The sequence below is a fragment of the Agelaius phoeniceus genome, chromosome 3 (genome assembly GCF_051311805.1).
Source record: "Agelaius phoeniceus isolate bAgePho1 chromosome 3, bAgePho1.hap1, whole genome shotgun sequence".
In the NCBI taxonomy this organism is placed as follows: domain Eukaryota; kingdom Metazoa; phylum Chordata; class Aves; order Passeriformes; family Icteridae; genus Agelaius; species Agelaius phoeniceus.
This window is the reverse complement of record NC_135267.1, coordinates 74,073,358-74,101,258: the sequence shown is the minus strand read 5'-3', so window position 1 is coordinate 74,101,258 and position 27,901 is coordinate 74,073,358. Positions and strand designations below refer to the sequence as shown.

The following is a 27,901-nucleotide window of genomic DNA, read 5'->3' as shown; positions in this document are numbered from 1 at the left end:
CCCGGCTCAGCCCCGCTCTCCCAGCCCCACCCCAGCTCCGTTCCGGGCTCACCCCGCCCCTGCCCCGGCTCCGCCTTTGTAACGCGGCAGCTGGGAGCGGACTGGGAAAAATAAAAGCCCTGGAAGACAAGGGCAGAACTCTGTCACCTCAAGGGACAGCGCAGTCAGCGGTGAGACGGGGAGAAGAGACGACAGACACGTAATCGACGGTGCTTTAATTCAATGTTTAAATATAACATTCATTAAGTAATTAAAATAATGCCAAGCTGCCTTAGAAAAAAACAAAAAAAGAAACCTAACAAAACCAAAACCAACCCAAACACAAAATACCAAAACACAAAACCCAACACATTTATCAGTTCTGGTTATTGCCCAAGGTTTGATTTGTGCTCTTCATTCATAAGGGCCTTGCCTTACATTTAGCCAGCCAGCAACATCTTTTTCTAAATATTAATTTTAATAGCAAGTCTTTTAATTCCCTGTTACATTTTCACATCCATGAAATACTTGAAACCAATCACATTCCTTGTTACAAGTCTAGAAAACTGTATGTAGGTAGCCATTGCTGTGCACATCTCTTTCAATGTTTATTAAAAAAAGAGACAATGTTTAATTTTTTTGAAAAAACAAAAACACGGTGAGGATGTACATACACCTCTAAGCCCCTCAGCAGCAATTCCTAAGTGGTAATGGAGAGCTGTCCAGCTGAAGAAACACCTCTGTGCCTCCCACACTTGCAGGCTGGCTGGGCAGGAGGGGAACCTTGTCTGTTCCTATCCCTGCTCCAGTGGGGCAGTGGTCCATGTTCTCAGTGGGAGCTTACATCCACTCACAGCATCAGGAACCATTCAGAGTCGTGCAGCCACAGGTTTCTGTACAGGTATCCGAGCATCTAACAAAAAAACCCACACCAAATATTTCTGATCAACATGCTATAAACACCATGCCAATAAACTACTTCTTACTTTACTGCCCTCAGCCACTGGATTGCACAGTATGTGAAATAAAGAAGGGAGATTTCAAAGCTGCAGCTAACGATACCAGAAAAAGCATTGTAAAAAAATATTACTAAGATTTTTATGCAGTTAAATCTATGGAATTACTAGCTAAATCTAACATATGTGCATTGTCCAAAGTAATTTATAACTTGAGAAGCTCTCTTCAAATTAATTAGAGAACACTTACCAAACATGTCCAGGATTTTACTAACAGACTCTTGATTTACATTGTAAGTAAATCCACTGGGCCTACAATTATTAAAAAAAAAAAGTTTACTAAAAAATATTCCTTATTCCAGTAATTTCTACACAAATAATCAAAATTAAACATTTTCATAATTACATAATATTTTTCATGACACCAGCATACATATCTAATTGAAGAACATGTCAAACTTCTACTCCAGATCACTCATGGTTTCTTTACCTTTTCTCTTGTTCATAGTCCCCAAATTCTGTTGCACTCAATTTATTCCTTTTACTTGAAAGGGGAATTTAGCTATAGACATTTACCTTAACCTAATCATTTAATGAACAGAGGCATAAGGAAATAGCTCAGGTGATCAGCTGCCAGCTATGTTCTGTGGAACACTCAAGACACTGCAGGGACTTGTTCTACTGGGGACTTCCATAATCATACTTTTAAACACAGTGAGGAGCACCACAACAGAAATTCATTTGATAACAGAATAACACATCATACAGCAACAGGTGCATTTTAATCTTAGGCCTATAAACTATGAACTGTGTAAAAAGACTCAAATTATTAAGCTCTCAGTTAAATTGCTTTGAGATGAGTTCAGTGCTGAAGTTCTCCAAAACTACCAGTATTCCTGATTATTGCTTACACTGCCTCACAAGGCTTACTGTAGCACACAGTATTACAAATAAGCAGTGCTGTTCTTTTCTTATCAGAATCCTGGGAGGAAAGTTGAAAACCAAAAGGTAAAGGGAATCAGAAGCAGCCTAATAGTGAGTTAATGAATTTTGTTAGGTCCCACAGGAGTCTTTCCGCTATGAGGGCATGCCATTCCACTTCCACATCATGTACAGAAAGGAATTACTGCATCTTCTCTATGACTCCAATCAACCTCTCGTGCTCAGGCAGTTGGGGTTCTGCTGTTCTGCTAGGAGCTCAGACATTAAGCATTGCCACTAAGATTTCTATACACCAGGTATCTAACTTTACTTACATTTTCTTCTTCTTCACTGCACCCAGTTGCACAAGAGCTGATAAGGCATTTTTCTGCATGTCAGAAGACAGCGCTTCATAACATTGTGTACTCCCTATGGAGAAGGTAGAAACACAATTAAAATTTTTATAATTTTCAATTAACAGGCTACTCTTGTAAAACCATATTGAGTAACAGCTGTACACACCCTTCTCAAGAAGTTGAAAAACAAAGTTGCGGATTCCAGGTATAAACTGCTTCTCAGTAAATGCTTCTTTCATTTCCTTTGAGAGGTATCTGAAAATTAACTAACATTTTCAAGAAAATGAGCATTCCTTTCTTTTAGATTGTCAGCTTGTAACGAGTTATAAATAGATGTGTCCTTGTAAGTAATACTATTCCACTTTGAAAAGCACAGGGAGGACCTCAAAAGGTATTGCATAGGGCTACTGAAAGTTTTATTACTGCTTTACAGGTAAAAGAATCCCAATATTAAAATAAGACTCCATATTTCTATAATAGCTACCTTAGACATTAATTTTACTTCTTATTCTTACAACTCAAAACAGTTTAACTTTTTTAAAGCAATACCTGCTCTGAAGATGAGAAAAAATGGGCACATCAGTACACCTCATACATCAGATCACTAACTACATTCCGCTATGTTGAACACCTCCAGTCTCACCAATCTTATACTGACTTACCTGAGATTTTATCCTTCTGGGTTTGTATGTATTACTTACTACAGGAATGTAAATGTTTCATTTTATTAAAACCTTGGAAAAACCAGAAGAATTTAAAGAGAAATGGGTGGAATTAATGATTCCCATAAAAGCTCTCAGATAGGAGATGCAAACTCATTTCCACACCTGGCAGGACAACCCACATAAAATGAATTAAGCAAGAGCTCCTCATAAAAAAGAACAATGAACCTGGTAGCAGCACACTCCCTATGAATCTTATAAACCTACAATGAGCCATCACATCACGTAGCAGTTACTGCTTTGGCAAATTGGACAAGTCTGAGCCAAAAGCTAAAACTGGGATCCTTGGGGAAGGGTGGGTTTAAGATTTATTACTGCTGTTTCTTAACTTTTGCATTTCTCAGCCTATTTACACAGAAGTATCACAGCTCTCTTACTTTCCCTACAAAACACAAGAAAAAAAAAAGAGATCATTTTCTGAAGGACAACATACCTGATAACCTTCCACAAAAGGTCTGAACATAGCTGACAAGAAAGACACTGTACCACTTCCTTTGTCAGTAGGGTAAATCTCCTGTTGACTCGTTTGAATGGCATCACATTTTGTGAGTAGAAAACATCCTTCCTCAAAATCCTGGGCAAGAAATACATAACTAAAATTCTAACATTCACAGAAGTGCAGCTACCATTTTCCACAAAATCAACAACAGAAACCGCAACAGGGCACGACTTTCATTTCGGAACACAGTTGTCAAGAGACTTGAACCAAAATTTTTCTGTCTCCCAAAAATACCCATATAAAAAGGCAGTGGGGACATGTTCTTAAACATAGCAGTTCCTCAATGCACAACAGACCTTGGCCCAAAGAAAATGGCTGTCGCTGCTATTGCAACAGCCAGCCTGAGCTCCCTCAGGATTTTGGCAAAACAGGGTCAGGTTGTCCAGTTTAGAGTTTTTTCCTGGGGGTGTTTTTTATTCATTTACCTATTTTTAAACTAAGGGTTTGCCTTTATCTCATGTCCAGTGTTTGCAATAAATGATAATACAGATCACTGACCTGCCCTCTACCAAACAGAAAACAAATGGCCAAAAACTTACAAAGTATGGAAATGTCAAGGTCAAAACCATTTTACTGCCAATATAGGCAAAAGGGGGACAGATTACACAAAGGGATGGGACAAGGACATGACAGGCAAATGAATGAATAAAGTGGTGAGTGGGTGGCTAAAAGATCCCTTAGCATCACAGCAACTCTTTCATCAGACTCCAGCAAAGTCAGTCATAGCCAGCCACCTTCCTGCTCCCTGCTACTTTCTGCTATTTCAAGAAAGCTGCAAGAGGCAAAAATTGTCAACAAATAAAACTTAACTGTGCCAGTCAGCCTTTAAAAAAGGCTCAATTCTCATCTATATAAAAATCTATGAGATTTTAATATGTTTGCAAGTCTTGAACATTCTTGTGAAAATTATACTATCTCTTTTTTTTAAGGCGGGAAAGATCGTAACTATCACCATCATATATTTGTCCTCAGCATTGATAAAAATAACATGTAATCAGTTTAAAATCCAGTTAAAAACTACACATACCAATTTATATTGGGTGTGAGGCTGAACCAGCTTTTTAACTGATAAACTTGTTTTCAGCTGTATTTCAAGCAGGCTGGACCTGAGCCAGCTCTGACCAAGCAGGTTTGTGTACAAACTGACAGAGCAAGTCCTGCAGAGAGCCAAGGGCTGCCTGTAGTTTTCCCAGCTTGCCTGTATCCAGCTGTGCTAGGGGTGCACACAGGCACACTGAGCCCTGGAATAAGGCAGTGTGCAGCAACAATACTGGCTTTGTCTGACTGATGCCTGCATGGAGCAGGAGGTAAAATGAGGGGAAACTCTTTTTAAGCAAAAAAGGATGCAAGTAAAGCTTCCAAAGACTCTAGGAGGGAAACTATTATGCCATTAGGAAAGCTCTCACTTCAAAAACCTTCACAGGCTGCACCACTAACAGCATTTACACTTCTTTGAAAAGACTGTTTTAACACAGATTTTCAGATCTGTGCTGGAAGACTGGTAGCTTTATGTGAAAAAGCCAAACTTGTGCTACAGTTAATTTTAATAGTTCAGAATTGGGCAATTTAATTATTTTTATTTTTTTTACTGGAATGGAGAAAAAATTGCATTGGCAACCTTGTGGATTCAGACAATATTTCACAATCAACATAATGACCCCCTTTGTAGTTCTCCCACTTACAGATCAAGGTGATATCCCGGTAGGTAAACAAAGCACTTGTTTAGCAGAGCCCTGGAATCATGCTATTTTAATTGGTTGCATTACTATCAGTATTTTTGTATAAGGGATATTTTTACCTTCAATGAAATGCCAGGAAAGAAGATGAACTCATTAGAAAAAACATCTCTCAAGAAGTTGAAGCAGCTATAGACTTCCTCTGAAAAAATATTGTAAATGCAAGTGAAGAGCCATTTACTCCTTATTTAAGAGAGTACCTACTTCAAATAAAATACAGACTTGGCATTTGAAGCATACATACAAAGGGAGAAACCAAACAGAACAGAAGTACTCAAAGCACTTGATTCAGCTGTAAAGAAAAGGAAAGAGCCGGGGCTTGCAGCTTCTCAGAACATGTATTAGATGCCACAATCAAATCCTACAAAAGGATCAAAGGGTAAACAAACAAAAAAAGGGAAGCAAAATATCCCCATGCCCTCCCACCACATCCACCTTATCCCAAGCATAACAGTCTCGGATACCTCCCGCTAGCAGTCACAGGAAGCTGGTGCTCCTCTCCCAGCCGATGGCACAGGGAGCAAAGCCAGCAGCTTCCCAGAGCCCCAGGGTACCTTTTCTGAAGCTGGGTGCCATCTGCAAGGCGACTGCCACCAGGGCCGGGCGCACAAAGACGTTCAGCAGCTGGTTCCTGTACGTGGCACACATGAGCACGGCCAGCGCGTGCCTGAAGACGATTTCCCCTACGGCTCCATCTTCCACTCCCTTGTCATTCAGGACCACATGGCCATCGACAAGGCCAGCGATGTTGGAATGCAGGGTGAGGCCAGACAGGATTGCTTTTTTGGCACACAGGTTATCTAGAGGAAAATACAACACTCAGGAAGTTGCAAAAGGGAGCATAACTCTACTGAAACAGTTCAAAATGCACCAGTATTTCAGACACTACACCAAACATTCAGTTAGAGAGCTGTTCCAATAGAATCCATACCAGGAACTGGCAAACTAGGCATAGTATGACATGGTGAGAACAAATTTCAGACATTTCTATAGTTAAAATGCTTAGAATTCTTCCACTTACTAACAACTGCAAATTGTAATTGTTCCTTTGTCTCTGGAACAAATATTCTGAGCCTTCAAATAGAAAAAGGATATATCTGTTTGATGAAACATTCGTTAGTAAGGAAACAGAGACTATGCTTCTGCTTAAGCATTTCTGACATTACAAGCTTTGAATCAGAGGTACAAATCTTTTATTAAACTTTTTCCATCAACTCTCATACATAAGCAATGCCTCATCCCAAATTAAATTTATAAAAATTCTTAGCATAAATATTGTTACATAACATACGTACTCAATGAGAAATATTCCCTGCATCAAATCAGAAACAATTTGACAAGCAAGCAATAAAAACTTCATATTTAACACTAAAATACACTTTATATGTTCACTGCACCACAGGCATATCAAATCAATATAGCCTCTGACAGAAAAAACCCATCATATTCCTTTCCTTTAATACAGATTTCATGTAGAGTCTCCTTTCATCTTATTTACTCCTTCAACCTACTTTGTTTGAGTTTTGCTAAAGCTCCCAAGTTTCTCAATGCAATAGGAAGCAGAAGTCTGTGCAAGTAATTTTTACACTTCCTGTTTTGAATATAAAATTTTGCAAATATTCTGCCTGTAACGACCAACCAGCATGACAAGGGCAGAAATAACCAGCTGTTTGGAGACCAGAATGGAGAGCGTACATGCAGTTGCTGGCATCAGCAAATTGGCCTTTAAAATGTATTTCTTCTTTCAAATTGACAATCCAAACCAAAACAACAAACCCAGTATGCAACTGATGCTTCGAGCACAGACAGCACACTCTAACAAAATCCACTCAGCTGTTGTCCCTCCTCCATTTCTTTACCATGCCTATTTGCTATTTCCTGACTACATGACAACTCTACTAAAGCAAATGCTTACTAACTGTTGCTAAGAAAATAAACAAAATAAATAAGCAAATCTGGATGTGGTATGTTTTTCAGTCTACTGTGTAGTAAGATTTGAAATATTGTTTAAGTGTTGCCATGAAATTCTTGCTTTTATCAGTCTGGCAGAAGCAGACCTTGCCTGCATTCCCTGTAGTGCCAACCCCTGAAAGAAGTGGTTCTTTTTTTTCCAGAGGTGACAGAGCTCTTTTATACCAGCAGTCTGCTCCTATTTCTTTATTGTAGTAGTGAGAGGGATCCTTGATTATACACAGGACTACAAAAGCAAAGATCCTTGGCTTAAGTCTACCTACAGCAGAAATGCACCTTAGCCACGTGCATTACACAATACCACTCTTTGCTAGCTTTACCACTTACATCCTGAGGTTCTAAAATTGCCTCTGTCACTCTGGCTCACAGAGGGAAATTTCAAACAAAGTTTGAAAGCACAATCAATCTTTCAGCAGACAATATATACACTATACACACACACACACACACATATATATATAAAAAAAAAAAAAAAAAAAAAAAAATATATAAATATAAATAAAAGGGAGGGGGTGTATATAAATCATCATTGTTTCTGGAGATAAAATGAAATTTAAAAATAAACAGACAACTGAGAGTTTTGATTTCCTCTACCCATTTGCTTCTGCTAGTTCTTTGCACCAGTAACAACTTATACTGTAGCCAGTACCAGGCAGGACATGTAGCATTACACAGAGTTAAGCGGTGCAGATCAAACAACTGCCTGTGACTGACACACAGTTCAGAAAGACAGGAAAGACAGACACTACACAAACTGTAGTACTCTGACAAAGTACCTTATAATTTCCCTCTCACTTGATAATTTCCCTCTCTTCATGATACAACATTAAAATGTCTGTTCTGTTTCCACCTGTTTTTCAAAGTATTATCTTCAACAAGTTAAGTCAAAACCTGTCAGATTTCAGCATGATTTTTAGCATATCCTAAAATCCATTTATAACTCTAAGAATTCTGTAAAGCTGTTACTGTACATTGCTTCCATAGAAATATAATTTATCTTTCATAAGCAACAAGAGGAACAGAAATAACACTTTCTCTGCATACCAGGCCATTCAATGAATCCTCCAAAAGTCTGTGTTAAGCCTTTAAGCCACAGAGTCTTTTCTATTAGAAGCTCAAATTCCATAGCTGGCAAATTCTGGAGCAGGACAGCAGCAACTAGCACCCATGGGCTCAAAACCATGTTTTCTATTTGCAGGAGCTCCATTTTATAAGCTACATCACTGACAAATTCTTGGATATCCTCAGACGGCTTTTGGGGAAGATGTCTGAAAAAAACAATGCAATTTAAGGTAAAGAGCTCAAAAAGTCTAATAGAAATAACAACCCTCTTTATTTCTTTCATATTGTTCCCAGACCTGTCACTTTACAGCATCTAGCATCTGCAGGGTGATTCTATGTGCTATGTAAAACAGAAGTATAGAGCAAAGAGCATCAGTAGTTGCATGACAGTACCTGAAGCACAGACCTCTATACTGATGCTGTATATTTGCTGTCTTCAAACAAAATTCAAAAGCATTATGTTTTACAGAAAAAACTGCAAAAGCAACACAATCCAGTCACAGCTACAGCTCTCCCTGACATACAGTCACTTAACAGCTTGCAGGAATAATGCAAGAAGTGGGAGGAAGGTGAAAATTTTAAGTGGCAAAAGCACCACATTCTCAGGAATCAGAGTTTTGCCTGGTTCATGCATCACCATTAAATTTTAAAGTGGCGTCTTTTCAACACAGGGAAAGGCACAAGGAACAATTCATTTCAGAAACACCCAGTCACAAGCACAATAAGCCTCTGCTCAACCAAACAGGTTCAGCAGTTTGAACAATCAGATGGAGGGAGGTGAGAGAAGATGAAAACAAAGTATAAGAGAACATCTTAGTTAGTTCACATAGGTGTAGACTAAACCAATGTTTTTCCTGTGCATACACCATGGAAAGATGCAGTACCTGGGAACCAAATTGTATGGGCACCGATTGATCCTCCCAGATGCCAAGGTTCTAAGGGATACTGGCTGGCCAACGTAGATATGTATGGTACCAAAATTGTCACTGAGGATTCTCCTGGCTTTTAACAACCCCTATGAAAATGTGAAGAGGAAAACTTAAATTCTGGTGCTACAGGGTGTGTATACGTCCACTTATGTTGTGTTCTTAAGGAATTTACATACAGATGTAGATTCTTTGGGCTTTGGGACTCCTAGGAGTTCATATGCATAGAGAGATTCTTCTAATATCCTCTCATAGCTGATGCTGATGGGAACAAGGTATGTGTCAAAGACTTCACGTTTGAAAAAGGGTTCCATCACAATGCTGAGAAGACCTGCCAATTGGGAAAAAAAAACATTAATCACCTGTCCCTTTCAAAGAGGGAAAAGCCACTGCAATTTAACTTTGAAAAGGATATCTTTGTATTTTAGAAACTGCTAATAGGTGTGCACTGTGCCTGTTCTCTCTTCAAGCAAGCAGAAGCAAAAGACATTGCCCAAGCCTTAAAATAGAGGGTAAATGGAAGCAACACTCTTGGACAGCTGTTTGTGCTCTTTTTAGCAGCACTGCTCTGTGCTTGCACAGCATCTTCCTTCTAAAGATTCCCTGTTACTTCTACAGCTAGAATTACAATATTTCCCTGCTGGCCAGCGGATGCCTATTGTCTAGGAAGAAAATGGTGAAGAGTTATTGAATTCAGCACACAATGGGGCAAAGGGAACAAAAGCAGTAGAGTGCAAGTGAAATGAATTGCTGTTCTTTGTACGGCCTTGGAAAACAGCCATGGTGTTTTCCATACTCTGACAGACTTCCCCAATTTCCCTCTACATTAACATCCCTTCCTATCCAAAGAACTTAGAAAGCACATAGCCACTAATGAAAACACTAATAATATTAGAAGTTCCAAATCTTAAATAAACATACCAAATTTTGGAGTCAGAGTCTTGGCAGTGCGGCTTCTAGTCCCCTCAAGGAAAAATTCAATTGGGGCATAGCCACTCTTCAAAAGTAAAACATACAAACAAAATCTAGTCAGAAAAAACATTTCTTCTTTATTGCCCACAAATAGTTTTAAGTACTTCAAATGTAAGTAAGTTGGTTTTTATAATGAAAGACAAACATATCTAACTTAATTCATCTGTAAGCATACATTCATCCATTGTATTTTTCACACCATATAGTTTAATTAATGAAAATATTGAGTATTTCATGAGCTATGGGCACACAATCCAAAACAACTGATGAGGAGTAATTTGTTTATCACTTACTGAACTGTGTAATAATAATAGAGTGCACACATGGTCTTCACCTACAGCAAATCTGAGGTAAAAAGCACTTACTCAGATCGCCATGAAGACTTTCAGTCACACAGCCAAGACATCCTGCATATCTCACAAGAATTGTTCCAACAGAGTATTTCTTAGTACACATTGTAAGATCTCAGCAAGTTATTTACCCTTAACATGGTTTTTACATATTCAGCAAACACTGCCCAGTAGAGTCTGTTCCCACCGAAGGAACGTCGCATAAAAAAGGCACCTGCCCTTCGTAGCAGCTCACCAACTATTTTCATTTCTAGGAAATCTGAAAAACAATCAAACAAAAAACAAAACCACACACACACAATTTACTGATTAATATCAGCCAGCAGAATCAACCACAACATTTCTAACACGCGGACTACCAGAATACAGAAGATCTCTTTCAAGGATTCCTTTGCTGCCAACACATTTATTTGCTTTCAAATTGTCTAGCAAGACTTATACAGACAAGAATGGCATATTATAATATGCTTGCAATTTTTTTTAAGCTGCATTCACTTAGAGAGCAATTGATTTTCATATTTTAGATGGCCAGAGTTCAGCCATAATAAAGACTAAGTTTCTCAAGTACATTGTCTCACTCATCTTTAGAAAAAGCAGCTCCTACTGAACATATTCCAGAAGACATAGAAATTAGGCAGCCAATTAAACTACATTAGACCATCTATGATCCTGACTCATCATTGTGGGGGATGTACACCAAACCAGCTAAAATTATTTTTTAGTTTTTCAGTTTTAAGCAATGATAGTCAATGCTTAACTTGTCAAAAGCAGGAAAAAACACTTAATGTTAACAAAGTTCTTATGGAAGCATTTAAAACAAGCCCAACATGTGAGCTGGCAACATGCCACTCCAAACTCCTTGCCACCTCAATCCATGAAACACTGGAGAACAGATACTCAGTTAAATAAATTCGTATTTCTAGTTGCAACACTGACAATGACTGCCCTGAAGATGTCACAGGTGCCAGACACATCATCCCAACACCAGCTAGATTCCTGCTAATGTACTGTATGAGGATGTACTGGCAACTGTTTACCTTCCCTTAGCTAATCCCTACAGATCTCTCTGTATGCTTGAAGCCAAGAGATAACTAACAAAGGCACTTACCACCTATATCAGGAGAGTCTCTCCACTCAGCACAAGTGCTGATTTGAGAGTGACTTTGTAAACCACATCTTGTGAACCTCTAACATGACATGCAGTTATGAAATACAACTACAACCATAGAGAACTGTGTTTTCTCCAGAGGAATTTAAAATAATACACACATGCAGGCAGCATCAAGCTACAAGCCCCTAATTCTTTAGGAGAACTTTGACCCTGAAGCACCCAAAGCATTTAAAAAATGTTAATCATTAAAAAAAATCCTTGTAAGCTAAACTAGTAGTACCTTAAGATACTATTTTGAGGTCCAAAACTCAAAAATACTCTAATCCAAGTCAGCAAAGGACTACACCAATACCTGGAACAACACATGAGCAGATTCTACAATACACCACAAGCAAACTGCAACACCTTGATCAAGGCAGCTGTGAAACATGGACTTGTGAATTTAACCTGCATTGCCCAGATGCAGCAAACTCAAAGACCAGGGAAATCTCATCTTTCAAAGCTTTTATTAGTCTTGCTAACCTCTTGACTGGAAAAGCAGACAACAGTAAAGCAGAAAGTTCCAACATCTCTGCTAGGTTACCTTACCTGTGCATGGAAAGGTAACAGTGCTGCACCAGACCTGAGTGGTTTTCGGCCTGCTTAGAAGGCCTGTTTGATACTCCTGACTTCCAAGAACAGGTTTCTAAGTTAAGGGTTGACAGTATCCAGATTATCAAAAAGTACATTAACTTGGAAGACACTGTTCAAACCCTCAAGAATTGTTTCCTACAAATTTACTGGCTTCGTCTGCTTTACAACTAAGTATGCCCAAAATCCTGACCTCTAATATGCCATATAATTTCCCTGCCAGCTCTGTTCTCAGCATGTCACGAAGTTCTGCCAATACCTCAAAGGAATCAGTCACATCGGAAACAAGCATGAGATGTCTGGTACTTTGTAACTGGCTGCTGTGACTGCACTTTAAACTGTATGAAGTACCACAAAAAGTTCTGCACCCACAGTAGCAGCTGGTCAAGTTCTTCCCTGTTACCAGGCTATGAAAGCAAATAGAAGTATTCTTCCCAACCCTTATCTATGCCCCAGCCTCGGGTCTACAGATGGGATACTTCTGGGTGAACTTGCTAAGAAAAATATTCACCTTTGACAGGACTCAGCACCAATGAGAAGCTTTCAGACACTATAAGCAACTTACCCAAGGAGGATTTAACAAGATATATTTGGAGCAGAAGTTAAACACAACTACTTATAGTTGCAGCTACCAGAGAATGCTACCAATTCTCTGAATCCTGAAAATGTTAAAAACATACTTGCCTATTCCTGCTGCAATGACAGGCAAGGCCAAGTCATAGGTGTATAGCAAATAAGACAGCATCAAAAAGTCTATGTAGCTTCGGTGGCTGGGCAGCAGCACCACGGGATGCTCCTGAATGGCGTGTTGCAACTGAAAAAGAACAGTGCAAACAATATTGTCCCAATATTTACTGACTGTTGAAATTTGCAAATATAGACTTGCACAGCGCTTAAGGCAAACAAAACCCCATTTGCTTGAGGGTTGCTTCTCTGTCCACACAATCAATACCTCTTTCAGCACAGAACCCATTGGAAATTTGGAGCAGTTGTTTCCAGAGTAGCCACCTGAGGCTCACAAGCATCACAAGACTCAAAAACTAGGGGCACCCCATCATGGGATAGTCTAATTCCAATCCCTTTTAATGGGGATGGGCAACCAAATAGGGGCTGTCAGGACTGACATTGCTGACTTCCAGGGAATGCACTGTACCCTCCAGAACAGCAATATCCTGAAATGAAATAGGGGGACAATGGTTTGGGGAAACTGAGGAAAACCTAAAGCATCTCCTTCCTCAGAGGTGCACAGTGTTTCACTACACTTAGTTGTATGAGAGTGTTGCTGTACACAGCATGTGTAATATTATATTGTGACCCCCAATTCAGCTAAATGCATTCTTATTTTATAAGATCAGATAGAAAACACTCTCTCAGTGGCTGATCTAACATACTCACAGGTACATGGTATTCCTTATTATAGGAAGCATTTGGAAAATATACAAAAAATCCTGACAGCTGTTTGCCTCTAAAATACTTACATATCATCTGTCTTTCCTCCTACATTTACTAAGAAATGCACTAATAAACAAAAGTGAGTGCTGTCTTTTTTTTTTTTTTTTTCAGAGAGTATTTTTCACATTTGTTATTTGTGATTAGAGCTCTTGTCCAAGTGACTGGTCTGAAAATATTTTAACTTTTTCCTCCCACCAGTACTCACTCTCTGCATTCCTTCTTCATTCACACAAACTCTCTGGAAAAGCTGTTTAAATATTTTGCTCAGAGTGAAGGCAAAAAATCTGACAGCTCCTAGTTGCATACGGTGGCCCATCTCATCCAGGATTTCTGTGGCTTCTTCTTGAATAATATCAGGTGATTCTCCCATTTCTTTTGCTAACTAAAGAGAAACAAAACAGCAGTGACAAGTTGTTCCCTTCTCTTTGCCCCTGTACACCATTCTAATGTGCCACAGCTACTATGGGAGAACTACTGCAATAGTCCACAAGATTTTGTTTTATGTAATAGGTGTGGACTAAATCATACAGAATCTGTCTGGTGCCAGCCAACAAAGCCAAGTTAAAGATGCTTAAAAACCAAAATAACCTTGGACGTCAACGGTGGCGGGAGGACATATAACAATCCTCCCCCCAAACACAACATATGAATGTTTTAACTTGCAGCACATTCAGAGGATATTTAAGTTCAAAGAATATTTCCTATATTATCAGTCTGAAGAAGACTCTGTGCATTTTTCTTTCAATAGTAAAATGAAGGCTATGTTTGTAGAGACAGTCAAAATGTAAATATTTTAAGTGCATTTGGGTTAGAGTTTACAAAGAACCTCAGCCATATCACACTACCATTTCCTTGTGATGCATTCCTTTGGCAATGGAGAGCTGAATTGCATACAAAGCACTGTCTCTACCAACTGTGCATATCAATGATCTTTCTTCTGTTGCCATGCACATTCCCTTTTGAAGTTCCTTGAAATAGATTTAAATAATGGCCATCCCTCCAATTTGGTATTTGAATCTAGAAATATTTATTGAAAAGTTAAGCCTTTTACTGTTATGGAATAAGGAACATGACTTTTACTCAACATAGAGGAGGAAAGGAATGTCAGAAGAAAAAGCCTCCAAAAAAGCACATCTCTGTTTGGAAGCCAGTGCTGCTTACCTATTATTTCCATTTTGTGACATAAGAGAAAATCCATCTCCTCCAATCTACCTCAATATACCTTACTATCACAGCTACTAGGTCAAATGTGTTTTCTTAAATGCATTACCCATTATCCTACATATTTCCACATGCAGTTTAAACTGATTATTTTAGCCACTTAAAGAAGCCATAAACTGCTTTCACTTAAGCCTGAGAAAATCAGTCTTGCTTAGGAAGCCAAAAATTCCTCTTGTTATTCAGCAGGAAGAGATTCTGTTCTCATTCACCAGCAAAAGGCTTACCATACAGTTCACTTGTGTGATTTAGGGGCAAATCCACTGGATATGGCACTAAGAACTTTCCAAATCAGAAACCAAAACCCCAGACCAGTCACATATAGAAAGCTAAAACAAACAAATGACCTTAACTTCCCACACTGAACTTTAGTAACCGCAGCAATTTGGCACAAGAACAAATTCAAGTACGCCTGTGTGAAGCTGTGCAAACCTTGCCCAGGCAGGAGGGACCCTCATCGTAGAGGACTGGGCACATTGCCCAGGACACTCTCAGTTAGAAACTTCCAGTAACCTCTGGTGCAAAACTGGGAACCAGGCTGCAATGGCAGGTCTGCTAACTCCCTTCAACCACCTGATGCAGCCAGAAAATATTCATCAAAATAATTTCCTATCAAGAAAGTACTTTAGAAGAAAACATCACACAAACGTCTTTCTATCAAATCCTCTGTAAAGTATTTTCTTTCAGTAAATTTTTTAGTGTCTCTGGAGTTGAAAGATTTTTTTGGCTTTCATACTACTTAGCAATCCATAATGGAAACAGAACTACTTTGTGGTGTAGAGTGACATACTTTACTTTGTCACATTATAACACATTTTGATGTATCACAGGTAATACTAGCCATTAAAAGAAACAAATAGAAAAAAATTTACAGCAGCCTGTCACTCAGGACTAACCAAAACACCTTAGGTATTTTTACACGCTCGCAATTATTTTTATGGCTACTGAAATTAGTTTATGCTGCTAATTAACACACACACATATTTCAGGTATTTAAAGACAGTGCAAAGTATCAGCCAGCCTAACCATAAAATACTTTATTTGTTATAAAGTAGTAGCTGCCCTTCATGTTAGAACAAAAAATATGGTTACATCTTAAACAGTATTTCTAATTCAAAGAATTATCTGTGATATAGAACTCTCATTTTAGTGAAAGTAGCATTTAGGACTTGTTCATAAATGCATCATTAACCTATAAAATTCCTACAAGACCCCCCTAAAGTACAAAAACATCTGCTAGGAAGGAGAGTGCTAATGTCTTTCACAATGTTGTTCTGTGGTGAGAACAGTGGAGTATGAGGAGAAAGAGAAAAAAGAAGTCAGGCACACTGGATAAAATAATGATGAAGTGTTGTATATGCAAAATCAAAACACTGTTTCATGAACCTGACAGTTTTAGTGGCAACTCCAGTATTTTCTTTTTCCTGCCAAAAGAATTATTTATTTACTGGACCACCTTCCAAACTACAATTACCATTTTAACAAGGTCAGCAACAATTTCTTTTTCCCTGCTGCCACACAAAGCTTGGCTGTGTGATCCACTTCATCTTAGAGCTCATTGTCCAGACTCACCTGCTTGATAACATACTGAACTTGCTCTGAGTGGAGAACAGCACTTTTGATAGCGTTGGGCTTGCAAGGTGAAAGTCCCTTGTAGATCACCGGGGTGTAACACTTCATGGCGTATCTCAAGTCACTGGACAACCGTCTTTCCTCCAAGATATCCTCAAACTCATCTCTTTTCTTTGATGTGAGCTCTTTCTGCTAGGAACATACAAATGAAGAATGAGACACTGTCTCAAGCTGTTTGGTGACCTGCTTGGCTACAGCACCAAAATAATGATATGTGCTACTTCTGCAACATTTGGGGTTTCTTGTTAGCTTTCAATAATGTCTGCATGTTACACTCTGTGACTGCAGGAAGCAATACCACCTGCTTACAAGAGTGATCCACAAAGAAACTAAAAAGCAAAATAAACAAACAAACATACACCCCCCCAACCCCCCAAAAAACCCCTCACTCTAATTCCTTTCAATTGCAAAGATCCCCAAATCACCATATGCCTTGTTACTTAATTCTTCCTCCCCCCCTCAAAAAAACCCTTACCCTAATCCCTTCAACTGCAAAGATCTTAAAATCACCCTATGCCATGTTACTTAATTCCACACAACAGGGAGAAACTGCGAGAAGACATGGGTTTTTAAAGCTGAGTGTCTTGCCTCCAGCCTCTCTGTAATTAATAGGTATTAACTAAAAGACTTTTGATTCCAACTCTCACAGCTTCATGAAGACAATACCATGATTCACATTATAAAAACCCAATCATCAACACACAGAAAATAATCCCTGCTACTTAAAAGTTGCATCTGGAACCTTGGTGACTTGTAGCTTTCACACAGCTTGGATGTAAGGTGCATGAAACATTACCAGGCAAGAACAAATTAAAAAAAAAACAAGATACCTCTCTGTCAGCCACATGAATGCAATACAGTGCAGATGTAGGTAAAAAGAGAGCACAGCCTCTGAGTAATCAGTACCACCACTGCCAAGCAGGAAAAACCCCAGGGCACCAAGAACTAATTGTGGTTCCATCCTGCTGCAAAAAATTCAGACAAAACTCTTCCCTTTGAGCTACCAGACCCTTGTGCTGGAGAGAGATGTCTCCTATTATCTCCTGTATCACTACAGTTTGTATGAATGACCCTTCAGTCTTCCCAAGAGTGAAACTGTATTTCTCCAGGCTTCAAACCAGCAGCAACAGCCACCAGGTAAGTAAGACAACTGGAGTAAGCCTCTGTTAAATAAAAAAAGTATTAGTTATGACCAAACATATTTATTAGAAGATATTAAAAATAAAAATGTTTATGTCTTCTTCCACAGTTCCACTTGAAGAGTAGCACTGGCAATCTTTTCACTCATTCAACCTCCCCTTTCTCTATCTGACCCGTGCAGAACCAAACTGATAATGAAGGATAAAACATGCTTCATGAGCTCCTTCAGTGACCTTTTCTGGTGCTGAGTGGAAAGCCTGGCCAGCAACACACAGGGGAACACCAGCAAGAGATAAGCAAAATGCCCAGCAGTGGCAGCTGGGTTTTCAGCCTTGGGAGAGGGAGTCGGGTTTCACTGCCAGCCAGCCAACTAGAGCCACATCAGCAACACCGTCAGAGCAGCTGACATTTAGAGAGAGCAAACCTTTAGCTCCTGTCCATTCATCACCACAAGGTAATTTGGTGGAACAAAACAAAACAACTCAAATCAGGAATATCTCCACTTAAGAACGACAAAAAATCCTTCAAAGCCTCATCTGTATCAAAAGTCAATTTCGTTTTATTGGAGGACACAAATCTCACTATAATGTTTGACCTTCTCAAGTTCTTTTACCCACACAGGACAGGCAAATTTGGAGACCATTCCTCTACTATAATTGCATTTAGTAGATTGTATAACTAACTTTTCTTTCCACAGCTGCAGTTTAGAGAATTAACTGCAGAACAAACTCAGCAGGGACTTTCAAAACAATCCCATACAGGTATTAAAACTTTTAGGGGGTTTTGTCCTGTATGATTTAGCATTACAGCTTTCAACCTCTCTTCTTTCACAGCTTTCAATTGGTTAGTATTTTGCAAGAGCTGAGTAAGCTAAGATCTGTTAAGACGACTGCAAATAGTTTCTATCAGCCATCTGTTGCTGTTGACACCTTATATCAAACCTCTTGATTAAAATAAAACAAAAATAAATCCCTTATGTTGTATAATGGCAAAAAAAGCTCAGAATAGTAGCAGAAAATGACTCTAAGTATCACCTACTCAGATCAGTATGTGACAAGTCATTGCTCAGAATATCTAAGCAGTGTTTATGTCAGTTACAAAAAGTTAAAATCCTGCAATCTGCAACTACATGAAATCCAGACAAAGAAAGGCAGCACTCAGCACAGGCATGATCAGCCACATCAGCAGTCACCACACTGCTGCAGCTGTTCCCCAGCACAACTCCTGTGAGCAGAGTTTTGCTATGGCCATGGCCCACTGAAAAATCACCTCTCTGCCTCTGCTCTTCGTCTGAGGTCTTCAGACTTGATGTGCAACTGAATTCTCTCCATGGCAATAGTTATTTTCATGCCCTGTTCTGAAGGAGCACTGAGGGAGCCAAACCACACACTTTACCAAACACTAAGGATTTGCAACTGTGCTTTTACACATTATAGCCAAGCTGTTGTTCCAGCTTCAATTTCCAGCTGGTAGAGAAGACACTTGGAAAACATACTGTTGGAAACCCGGACATCAGAAGATTCGGTGGCACACACTGTTACTGTGACAGTGGTGAAGGGTGGAAGCAAAACAGCAGGAGCCTGGAACTCCTCTGTTTCCATATAACTAGGATATGCAATGTAACGATGGTGCTCGCGATGCCCTTGGGATACCAGCACACGGACAAGACACAGAAGTTTGGGAATCTCCGCTGAAACAAGAAGTGGTTTCCCTCTCTCCCTAGTCCCCTCCGCCAAACGCTTGCAGAGAGGTGGGGTTTAGCACCCCACACCTAAACCTCCTTGTCTGAGGCTGGCGAAGGAGCTGCGGGGAACGAACAAGGTCAAGAAAGTAATTTACACTGTGTAACACGGGAAAACCCGCTTCGGCCGCTCCATGCCCACGACAACCTCCCAGCGCGGAGTTCCCCATGGCTGGCAGGACAGGTTGCTGCGGGCTGAAGCCCTGCGGAGCGCCCGGTGTCCGGACCCCTGCCCCCGCAGAGAGCTGGACTCCGGGACGCTGCCTCCCTCAGGAGGAGACACTTCCCACCGCCCCCAGCCCGGCCGGCCTGCCGCGGCAGCTCTGAGGGAGCCGCGGCGTTCGGGATCGGGAGCTCTGGCTGTCGCGACTGTCACGACAGGCAGTGAAGGCGCAGCTGAAGCAGCGAAGGGCGCGCGGGAAGATGAACTGCTGAGGGAAAACGGTCCGGTCCCGCCGGGGCCCGGGAGAGGCCTCGTCCCTCCCTCCCGAGCGCAGTTCCCCTTCCCCAGGGACACGAACCGGGGGTAAGGGATGGAGGGGCAGACTGCGCCAAGCACCGTCATTCCCCTTCAGAGAGAGCGGCGCCGCCGCAGAGCGGGTGAGGTGAGCAGCCCCTTCCCCGGAGCACCGCTCCCGCCGCCGCTGCCGCCTACCGAGTACATGGGCGCCCCTCGCCGCGCCCGCCCGGGCGCCCCCGCCGTCGCCATAGTCCTGCGAGCTCCGCCGCGCCTCCCCGCGCCCCGCTCGCCTGCCCTACCCCGTCGCGCTGCCCTGCCGCCCGCCGCCGCCTCCCGCGGCGCCCATGGCCCCGCGCCGCCCCGGCCCGGCTGCCTGGCGCGGTGCGGCGGCGGAAGGCGGGGGCACCGCGCCATGGGCGGCGCCATGTCGGGTGCGACGGGAGCCGCCGGGGGTCACACGCCGGCCCGCCCGCTCGCCGCGGCAGCCATGGGACCGCGGGAGCCGCGCCGCCGGCTGGAGGCGGTGCTCGGCGCCCTCTACGACCTGGGTGGGTGCGCGGGGCCGGGCCGGGCGCTGCGCCGGCACCACGGTCCTCCGGGGGGGCCGGGGAGGGGGCCGGGCATGGGCGCTCTGGAGCGGAGCGGCGGCGCGGAGCTGACCCACGGCATGTGCTCGGCACAGGTGAGGAGCCCGGAGGCGGGCGGCGCGCTGCAGAGGACGGCGAAGCGAGAGCAGTGCTGCCGCCAGTGGAGGAAGAAGAGGAGGAGGAGGAGAGACGGGAGCCTCAGCCGGCGGCGGGCGGGCGGCGCGGGGCCCGCGGCTTCTTCGGGGAGCTGCGGGCCGAGCTGGGCGCCGCCAGCCCTGCCCCGCCGGCCCCCGCCGGCCCGCCCGCCGTGGAGGTCGTGGTGTTCCGCGGGAGGAAGAGGAAGGAGCGGCACGGCCCCTCGGCAGCGCCCGTGGGCCCAGCACAGGTAGAGCCGGGCGGGCGCGGTCCCCGCTGCCCCCGAGCCGGCCCTGCCCGAGGGTGGGCGCCGTGGGGCGCTCCAGCCCTCTGCCGCGCCTGGATTTGTCCCTCCTGTGGTACAGCTGCCTGGAAATCCGCATGGTTTGGCCATCCGCGTGCTCACTTCGATGGCATCTGGTCCTGCTGATTCCCAGTGGGGCTGCTGGAAACAGGGGCAGGATGATGCAGGGGAGGGGGGCAGGACTTGAAGACCAATTTTTTATCAATTTCAGATCTCTGGATAAGAATCCTGTGTTTGAAATAGACGCATTTCAGCAACCTAAATTGATTTGCTGACAGGCCTGATGTTACGGCAAGAAGTGAAAGAGATGGAAGTCAAAGCCTGTTGATTACTTCAGTGCCCAGGAGTTTTGTGTGCTGCTCTGTTCCTGTCAGTAGCTGTGGATGCGAAGTGCTAAAACTTGCTTCTCTTCTCTGGCATCATAGCAGCACTGGGCCATTGGCAGGCAGCATTTGTTCTTGGAGGATCAGTGTTGGGTAGTCAGTGGGGGAAGGCATGACAGCATTAGATATCAACCAGTCCTCTGGTTTGGTTTCTCACCACTAAACTGCTTTGCGCTACCAAAAACTGTAGCTGAGTTTCTTCAGCAGGGAGATCTGGATAGGTTTGGCTGGAAGCTGAGCTGAGGGGTTGATTGGTCTCCAGATTTTATAGCTTCTCTGGTTGTTTTCCTTGAGTTGTCTTTATGGCCATAATATCAGAAGCCCATTCTAAAATAAGCTCTGATGGGCCAACATATGGCTGTCTTGAGTTCAGGGAGACTTACTGATATTGGGGATTTGATTGCTTGGAACTGGGGACTTCAAGAGACTCAAGCAGTTATTTGAATCCATAAACTTCTATGCTTTTCCCAGCATGTCTTCCTCTAAAAATTCTCTTAAGCTTTTTTATAGCTGGAGTTTTTTTACCTGAAAATACTGGTGTTACGCTTGTTAGCAAAATGCTCTGAAGATAACCGGGTTTATTTGTGGTTGAAATCACAATTCTCTATAGAAGCCTTGCAGAACTGAGAGGAGTTTGGCTGTGGTGGATGCAGAGGGAAGCCCTGGTGTAACCCTTGGGCCTGAACCTTTGACTTACTGTGCCCTGAGGTCCTGCAGAGTGAAAAGGAAATGCATGACATGTATTTCAGTTCAGCTGCAATGCTTATGTAGTACTCGGGTTTCCTCTGAGCGGATTGTACCTTTGGGAGCAAACAGGGTAATGGCAGTTTGCCTGCCTGCGTCAGCATGCTTGGGAGTGGGCAAAGCTTCCACTCAGAGAGGTGCCACAGCACATCCTCCCTGAAATCAGAAAGCAGACGGTCTAAGACAATCCTGGGAGATTTGTAACTGCTCCACAGTGTCCCATGGGGGAGACTCCTGTAACAAGTAAGCATGGAACTCTCCCTGGGGATTCTGTGCTTCTTTTTCTTTCTAGGAGATAGTGTGTTTCCCCTGGAAAGTGCCCCTCCAAACTGAGAACTGCTGATCTAAGGTGTCTGTGTAAATTGTGGGGTAGAGAAGATACACTTTTCTCTGAGCTCATTTTGAGCCAGTCCTTTCTTCAGCCTCTGCTAAGTGGGTTCTGCCATTGCTGACAGTGCACGCTTTGGAGCTGTTTCTCTGGCATTAGTGAAGCTGGATATGGACACTAATATATGTCCATACCATTAGGAATTAAGCTTGTTCTGTATATTGCCCCAGCTGTGAGTACATGCACTGTTACCAGTCAGTAACAGTGACTCAAATAAAATGACAGTGAGCTAAAATCCATGAGCTATCCTACATTAGCTGTTCGGTATGGGTTTGGAAATGGACATATGAGCGATACATAGCTCACACGTGGCAGTTTTTCTCTTACTTACCTAGAACAATGCCATTGGAACTGTCTCTTTTAACAGATCCTGGTAATAAAGCTAGAAAAAATGCTGCTGGAAACCTGTGTATCATTCCATACAACTGACTTTACATCTCACTGCTTTTCAGAAAGCTATCCCAGTCAGCATTTAAATGGTGTTACTTGTCATATTAATTTGAAATGCTTTGTTTTGTTTATAGACTCAAATAGTGAATGAAGAGAAAAATGCAGTCAGACAAGAATTTAACTTTGAAAAGGTAAGTCAGTAGGATCAGACTAATGTCATTTAATGTACAGTTATGTGTACACATATACTTCAGAAAGCTATGGTGGGACTGATGGGAAACCTTTCTAGAAATGGCTAGGTGAGGATTCTGGGTGAGGATTTCCTAATAGGAAATCTCTCTTGTAGGTGAGGATTTCCTAATAGGTAATTCTGGCTACATGCCACACCAAAGGAGGAACAGCCTGGCAGCAGTCAGCTGCTCCATATGGAGAGAGGTGTGTTACAACTTCATGGCCTTTCTTTCTGATCTTCCAATGAGAATTTGAGGGGGATGTGTAAAGGTGCTTGAATTCCCATAATGTTTAACATAGTTCTTTCTGCCCTATGGTGTTAAATCACTGACATCTTATGTGGGAAGGAAAAAAAAAGTGTATTTGCATCTGTTTTTGAAACAACAAATAGCTTTTTCCATTTGTCTTTTTATTCTCATCTGTTCTTACGTGAACATAACTAGCATTGGCCACCTTATTAGCTACTAATTTGTTTACAGATCTGTGCAAATTGTTTTGTGTGCCTAATCATGGCTCAGGGATGCGTTATGATCCAGTGGAATCTGTCTCTGGAGATTCTGCATGGAGCTCTGTACTAAGGAGCTAAGGAGGGTGGAGATTTAACCACAGATTTAAAAAAGATTATGGATTCATTAGTGGTTTTGCCATGGTATGTTTGTGTAGTGTTAACTCTACCTATGTATGTAGTCAAACCACCTTCTGCCTGTCCATGTTTCTCAGTGATAAGTGCTCATTTTTTACATGGAAGAAATCCATTCCATGTGTTACCTTATGTGAAATAAGGAGATTTGAAAATTGTCCCCCTGACAGTCCTCACCATCCAGAGATTAGTTGGACAATGGTTAACTGCTCTGCAGTATAGCTCTGAACTCAGTTTTATTTTATAGCACACCAATTTCCAGTATTAGCCAGGATTTCCTCAGGAGTATGACTTCATTGAACTCTGCCAGGCATTGCTTTACAACAGGTTGGACATTATGAAATGCCTGCAATTTTCTGCAATGTTCTAGGCTCGCCTGGAAGTGCACAAGTTTGGAATCACTGGCTACAAGAAGCAGGAGCAACGTGTTTGGGAACAGGAGCGTGCTATCATGCTGGGAGCCAAGGTAGTTGTCCCTTGGTTTGTGCTGGAGGTCACCCAGCTGTTACAATGCAGAAAAGCAGTAAAGAACATGAGGGGCTTTGGTATTACTCCTTTAAAACACAAAATCCCTTGCCCTGACCCTTCTCTCACTTGATCCTTACTTTTACATCATCTGTTCTGTCTTGTCTATTTTCTGTAGATGATTAGAAAATTAGTATGGTTGTGTTATCAGGAAGGTATTACAGATTAAATATGACTGATCAGGCTGAAAAACAACATTTACTGATTTTTAATCAGGCCATTCACAAATAAATAGTTGGAGAATGGGGCTCACTTTTTAAATCTTCATTCTCACAGACAGATAAAGATGGAGAAAAGTTTTTAGTTCATCATAACTAGTATAAAACAAATAATGTTTGAGGTGTTTTTTAGGAAGTGGGTTGGGTTTTTTTGCTCAGAGTATGTATGTAAACCTTGTAGGACTGATAACGGGACAGAATTGTCTCTCTCTGCTGTCCTCACCAAGAAAGAAACAATTTGTGATTACCTGATGTCTCTTGAGTCCACTTCTCTCACCCAAAAGGAAATAAGCATTTCTAATGTTTTGCCACCACAGTGTGAAAAATGCTGTCTGTACAAGCGTGTGAATAATTTTTGAACCTATTTGAAAATTTAATCAGCAGTATCCCTCCCAATCTTTGTTGCAGCCCCCCAAAAAGGCACATATGAACTACAGGACTTACCAAGAGAAACTGAAAGAGAAAAAAGCAGTGAAAGATGCTGATAAGGAAAAGGTTTGTATGAAATTTTCTGTAGAAAAAGGCAGTGTGTAGGAGCCAGCCCTCTTTAAAAGAGCCTGACAGATAATAACACCTCAGGAGCAGGAGGAGTGCCTGAGCTTGACACCTGCTGCTCCCTGTGGATTGGGCTCCTGGCTCCTACAGGATTAATCTCATTGGTAAAAGCTGGTTGTGTGCACTATGAAGACACAGAGTTAGGCTTGTGTTGTGGTTGGTTTCCCTGCCTCACCCTTCCAGGCTGATAGACTGATGACACAAAATCAGCAGTGGGGTTTTTTTTTATCCTTTCCTCTTAAGAGGAAACAGAATGGTCCCCAATTAAAGTTTGTTGCATGTTGTCTGACCATAGGGAGCCAGATCTTCAACTGCTTTTTTATCAGCAAAATTCCATCTAGGATCCTACTCATTATTTAAAGCAAGGGTGAGGCTTCTGTTGCATCCATCCTCTAGCACAGCCCATCTGGCTCTAAGCCTACTCTCTACCTCCTTATGGAGCCTTCCCATGTAGGTGGGAGCAGGCTGGTGGGGCTGGTAATTGCTCTATCAGCCTGTTTCCTGACGCCCTCTTCCCCAGGGACCTACTTCTCCTGCTCTGTCATGTGGCTCAAGGTGCATGACCAGTCACAGCTGAACCTGTTATTTGACAGCTGCCCTCAGCTGGGTGACAGGACTCACCTGCCTGGTAGCAAGTCCATCTTCTGACCTTGGGATCTGTCACATGCCCGACAAGGAAGCCTCTGCTTTGCACGTGGCAAGGACAGCACGTTGGTCGTGAGTGGGCTGTGCTTTCCATAGGCATTAGGAGGGGCTCTGGGTGCTCCTGGCAGTGGCTCCATAAGATGTTGCATCACTTGTTCTGTCAGAAGGTCTCCCAACTTGCTTTAAGTTCCTGCTGCTCTGTGAAGTAAAGGCTATTTACTGAATGTTCTTTGTGCAGGTGGTTGTTTAACCAGCATGCTCTGTTCCTTTTTCATTAAAATATGTGTCTTTAAAAACAGGAACATAAAGGTGATTCTCTTAAGAAGAAGAAGAAGCAGAAAGAACAGGAGAGGTGAGGTGTTTTTAACATGGTCTCCCCAGTGTATCTCCCCTGTGTAATTGCACAGTCTTACTCCAGAAATCATGCACATCACAGTGCAACAAAATTCTCTGGGAGCTGAACTCCTCAAAAAATAGTGACACTGCTCAGTGCCAAGCTGTTCCAGAGGCTTCAGTTCCACAGCTTTTCTTAAGAGTATGTCAGTTCTGCCTCAACACCTCTTAAGACTGCAGCGGGAGGTCAGAGGGATGAAAATCCCTGTGTGCAGACTCATGAGACACCACTTGCTCAGAGCATTTGCCCTAAGAGATAATTTCTGCAAAGCATAAGCTACAGTATACAGAGGCTTGAAAGTGAGCTGACATTTCCTAATCCTGGTGCTGCAGGTTTTCTCTGTACTCTGTCTTCCTTCTCTATCCAAAAATCTTCGTGTTTCTAAACTTTTAAAAATGTAAATCGTGCTGTAATGTGCTGTAAATTTTGCATGTCTATGAAGGAAAAATGTTCTGAAGTTTTTACATGCTATGGTGTGATAGTCCATAATACCAAACTCTGCATAAATAGGTGGCTTTTTCACCATATTAAGCATTTACCTGTGTTTCTGCTGTTTATTTTAATTTTTGTTTTTCCTCTCCCTCTTTCAGGAAGGCCAAGAGGAAGAAATCAGTGCCTAGCATTTGGCCTGCAGGACAAGTTGGAAAATTCAGAAATGGGACCTTGATTCTGCAAAGCCGTGACATAAAGAAAATTAAATCATCTAAAGTTAGCAAATGAACTTCATGATACAGAGTGAAATGGACAATATGCAAATATGCATAAGAGAATTCACATTTCTAGCAACACAGACTTCTGGGGCCTTTTGCCTATCCACCATATCCTAATTTTTTAATCTTATTTGTTATTACAGGATTTTTATGTACCATTCTGCTTTGGGATGGGTATTAGAATTTACTATTTTATAAATAAAGATAATAAAGATTAGAGTTCTTATTAAGAATGTTATACAGGCTATTTTTATTAGTCAATATGTGCTAAAAAAGCCCTTTTTTTTTTTGTAGAATCAGCTTATTGGCTGTAAGTAAAATACTCATTTAATCCATAAAGTAATTGATTAATATAAATATATATTTGGATTAATATAAATATATCTTTCATATGGAAGGAATTTGGAAAAAGCAATATCTTACTCACTCTGAACTGGAAGTAGGCATTCTCCAAACATTTATTGGACATAAATCGGTTTCTGTATCCTTATAGATTATTAGTGGATAGTGGAACTGCACAATAATTTTTCTGTCTAGCAAAACCTCTTAATGGTTCAAAATTACCTGCTTTGGAATGAAAATAATACTTTTCTGAAGTTTTGTCCCAGGCAAGAATTACACACTCATCTTTGTATATCTCTGTAGAGATCTCCAAATAAGCACTTTGGAATAGTGGTTTGGTGGCTTGGTTGTTTGGTTTTTCAAAACAAAACCATGTAAGACTGAGCCAAATGAGCATGGACACTCAAAAGCTACTGGTTGTTCCAGTTAACTCATGTTTGATTTGATTCCATGCTTCTTAAGGCCTTTCTATGAAATCTTTACCAAAACTGCCTTTTGGTGCTATTCGGGTTTCAGCAGTCTGGTGTTTCTGGAACAACACTGACTGTTTTCTGTAGCTAAATACTTTATTTTGTTACTTTTAAGGTCCAACCATTAGAAATGGCAATTGTTAGTAACACTTCCAAAAGGAAAGTTCAGTATTTTACAGGGAGACAAAGATAAGGATAACTTAAATGACAGAATTTGTTGTGTGTTGTGAGGAGATGTGGAGCTTGTTGGAACAGCTTTGGCAGTGAAGGATGTGTACATGGTAAGGAAAACAGCCCTCACAGCAGGAACTTGTTCCAAGTGTACTGGTACCCCTGTGGGCTGGGAGCCTGAGCAAGGTGATCCCAGACCTGAGGTCTGTGTCTTGCCAAGCTTGGAGCACCATTG

The 27,901-nt window shown here is 41.8% G+C and overlaps 2 protein-coding genes across 3 annotated transcripts; one reads left to right on the top strand and one right to left on the bottom strand.

Moving 5' to 3' along the window:
* Nucleotides 1-200: 200 nt before the first annotated feature.
* On the bottom strand, nt 201-20,343 carry GNPAT (glyceronephosphate O-acyltransferase). Of its 2 annotated transcripts, none has more exons than XM_054629105.2 (16): nt 20,030-20,343; nt 16,434-16,625; nt 13,849-14,025; nt 12,876-13,005; nt 10,582-10,709; nt 10,050-10,125; nt 9,308-9,459; nt 9,087-9,217; nt 8,185-8,408; nt 5,724-5,969; nt 5,232-5,311; nt 3,368-3,508; nt 2,379-2,478; nt 2,192-2,285; nt 1,186-1,247; nt 201-892 (listed from the first exon to the last, which is right to left on the bottom strand). In XM_054629105.2, exons 1-16 carry the CDS (start codon nt 20,258-20,260, stop codon nt 849-851), a joined length of 2,208 nt encoding a protein of 735 aa, XP_054485080.2. In that variant the 5' UTR covers nt 20,261-20,343; the 3' UTR covers nt 201-848. The 2 variants fall into 2 exon arrangements, with proteins under 2 accessions (XP_054485080.2, XP_077031728.1); XM_077175613.1 differs by having other exon boundaries at nt 16,434-16,622; nt 20,030-20,341.
* FSAF1 (40S small subunit processome assembly factor 1) lies at nt 20,259-26,916 on the top strand. The gene is made up of 6 exons (XM_077176317.1): nt 20,259-20,516; nt 22,900-22,956; nt 24,007-24,102; nt 24,788-24,874; nt 25,879-25,931; nt 26,564-26,916. Exons 1-6 carry the CDS (start codon nt 20,259-20,261, stop codon nt 26,691-26,693), a joined length of 681 nt encoding a protein of 226 aa, XP_077032432.1. The 3' UTR covers nt 26,694-26,916.
* Nucleotides 26,917-27,901: the final 985 nt, after the last annotated feature.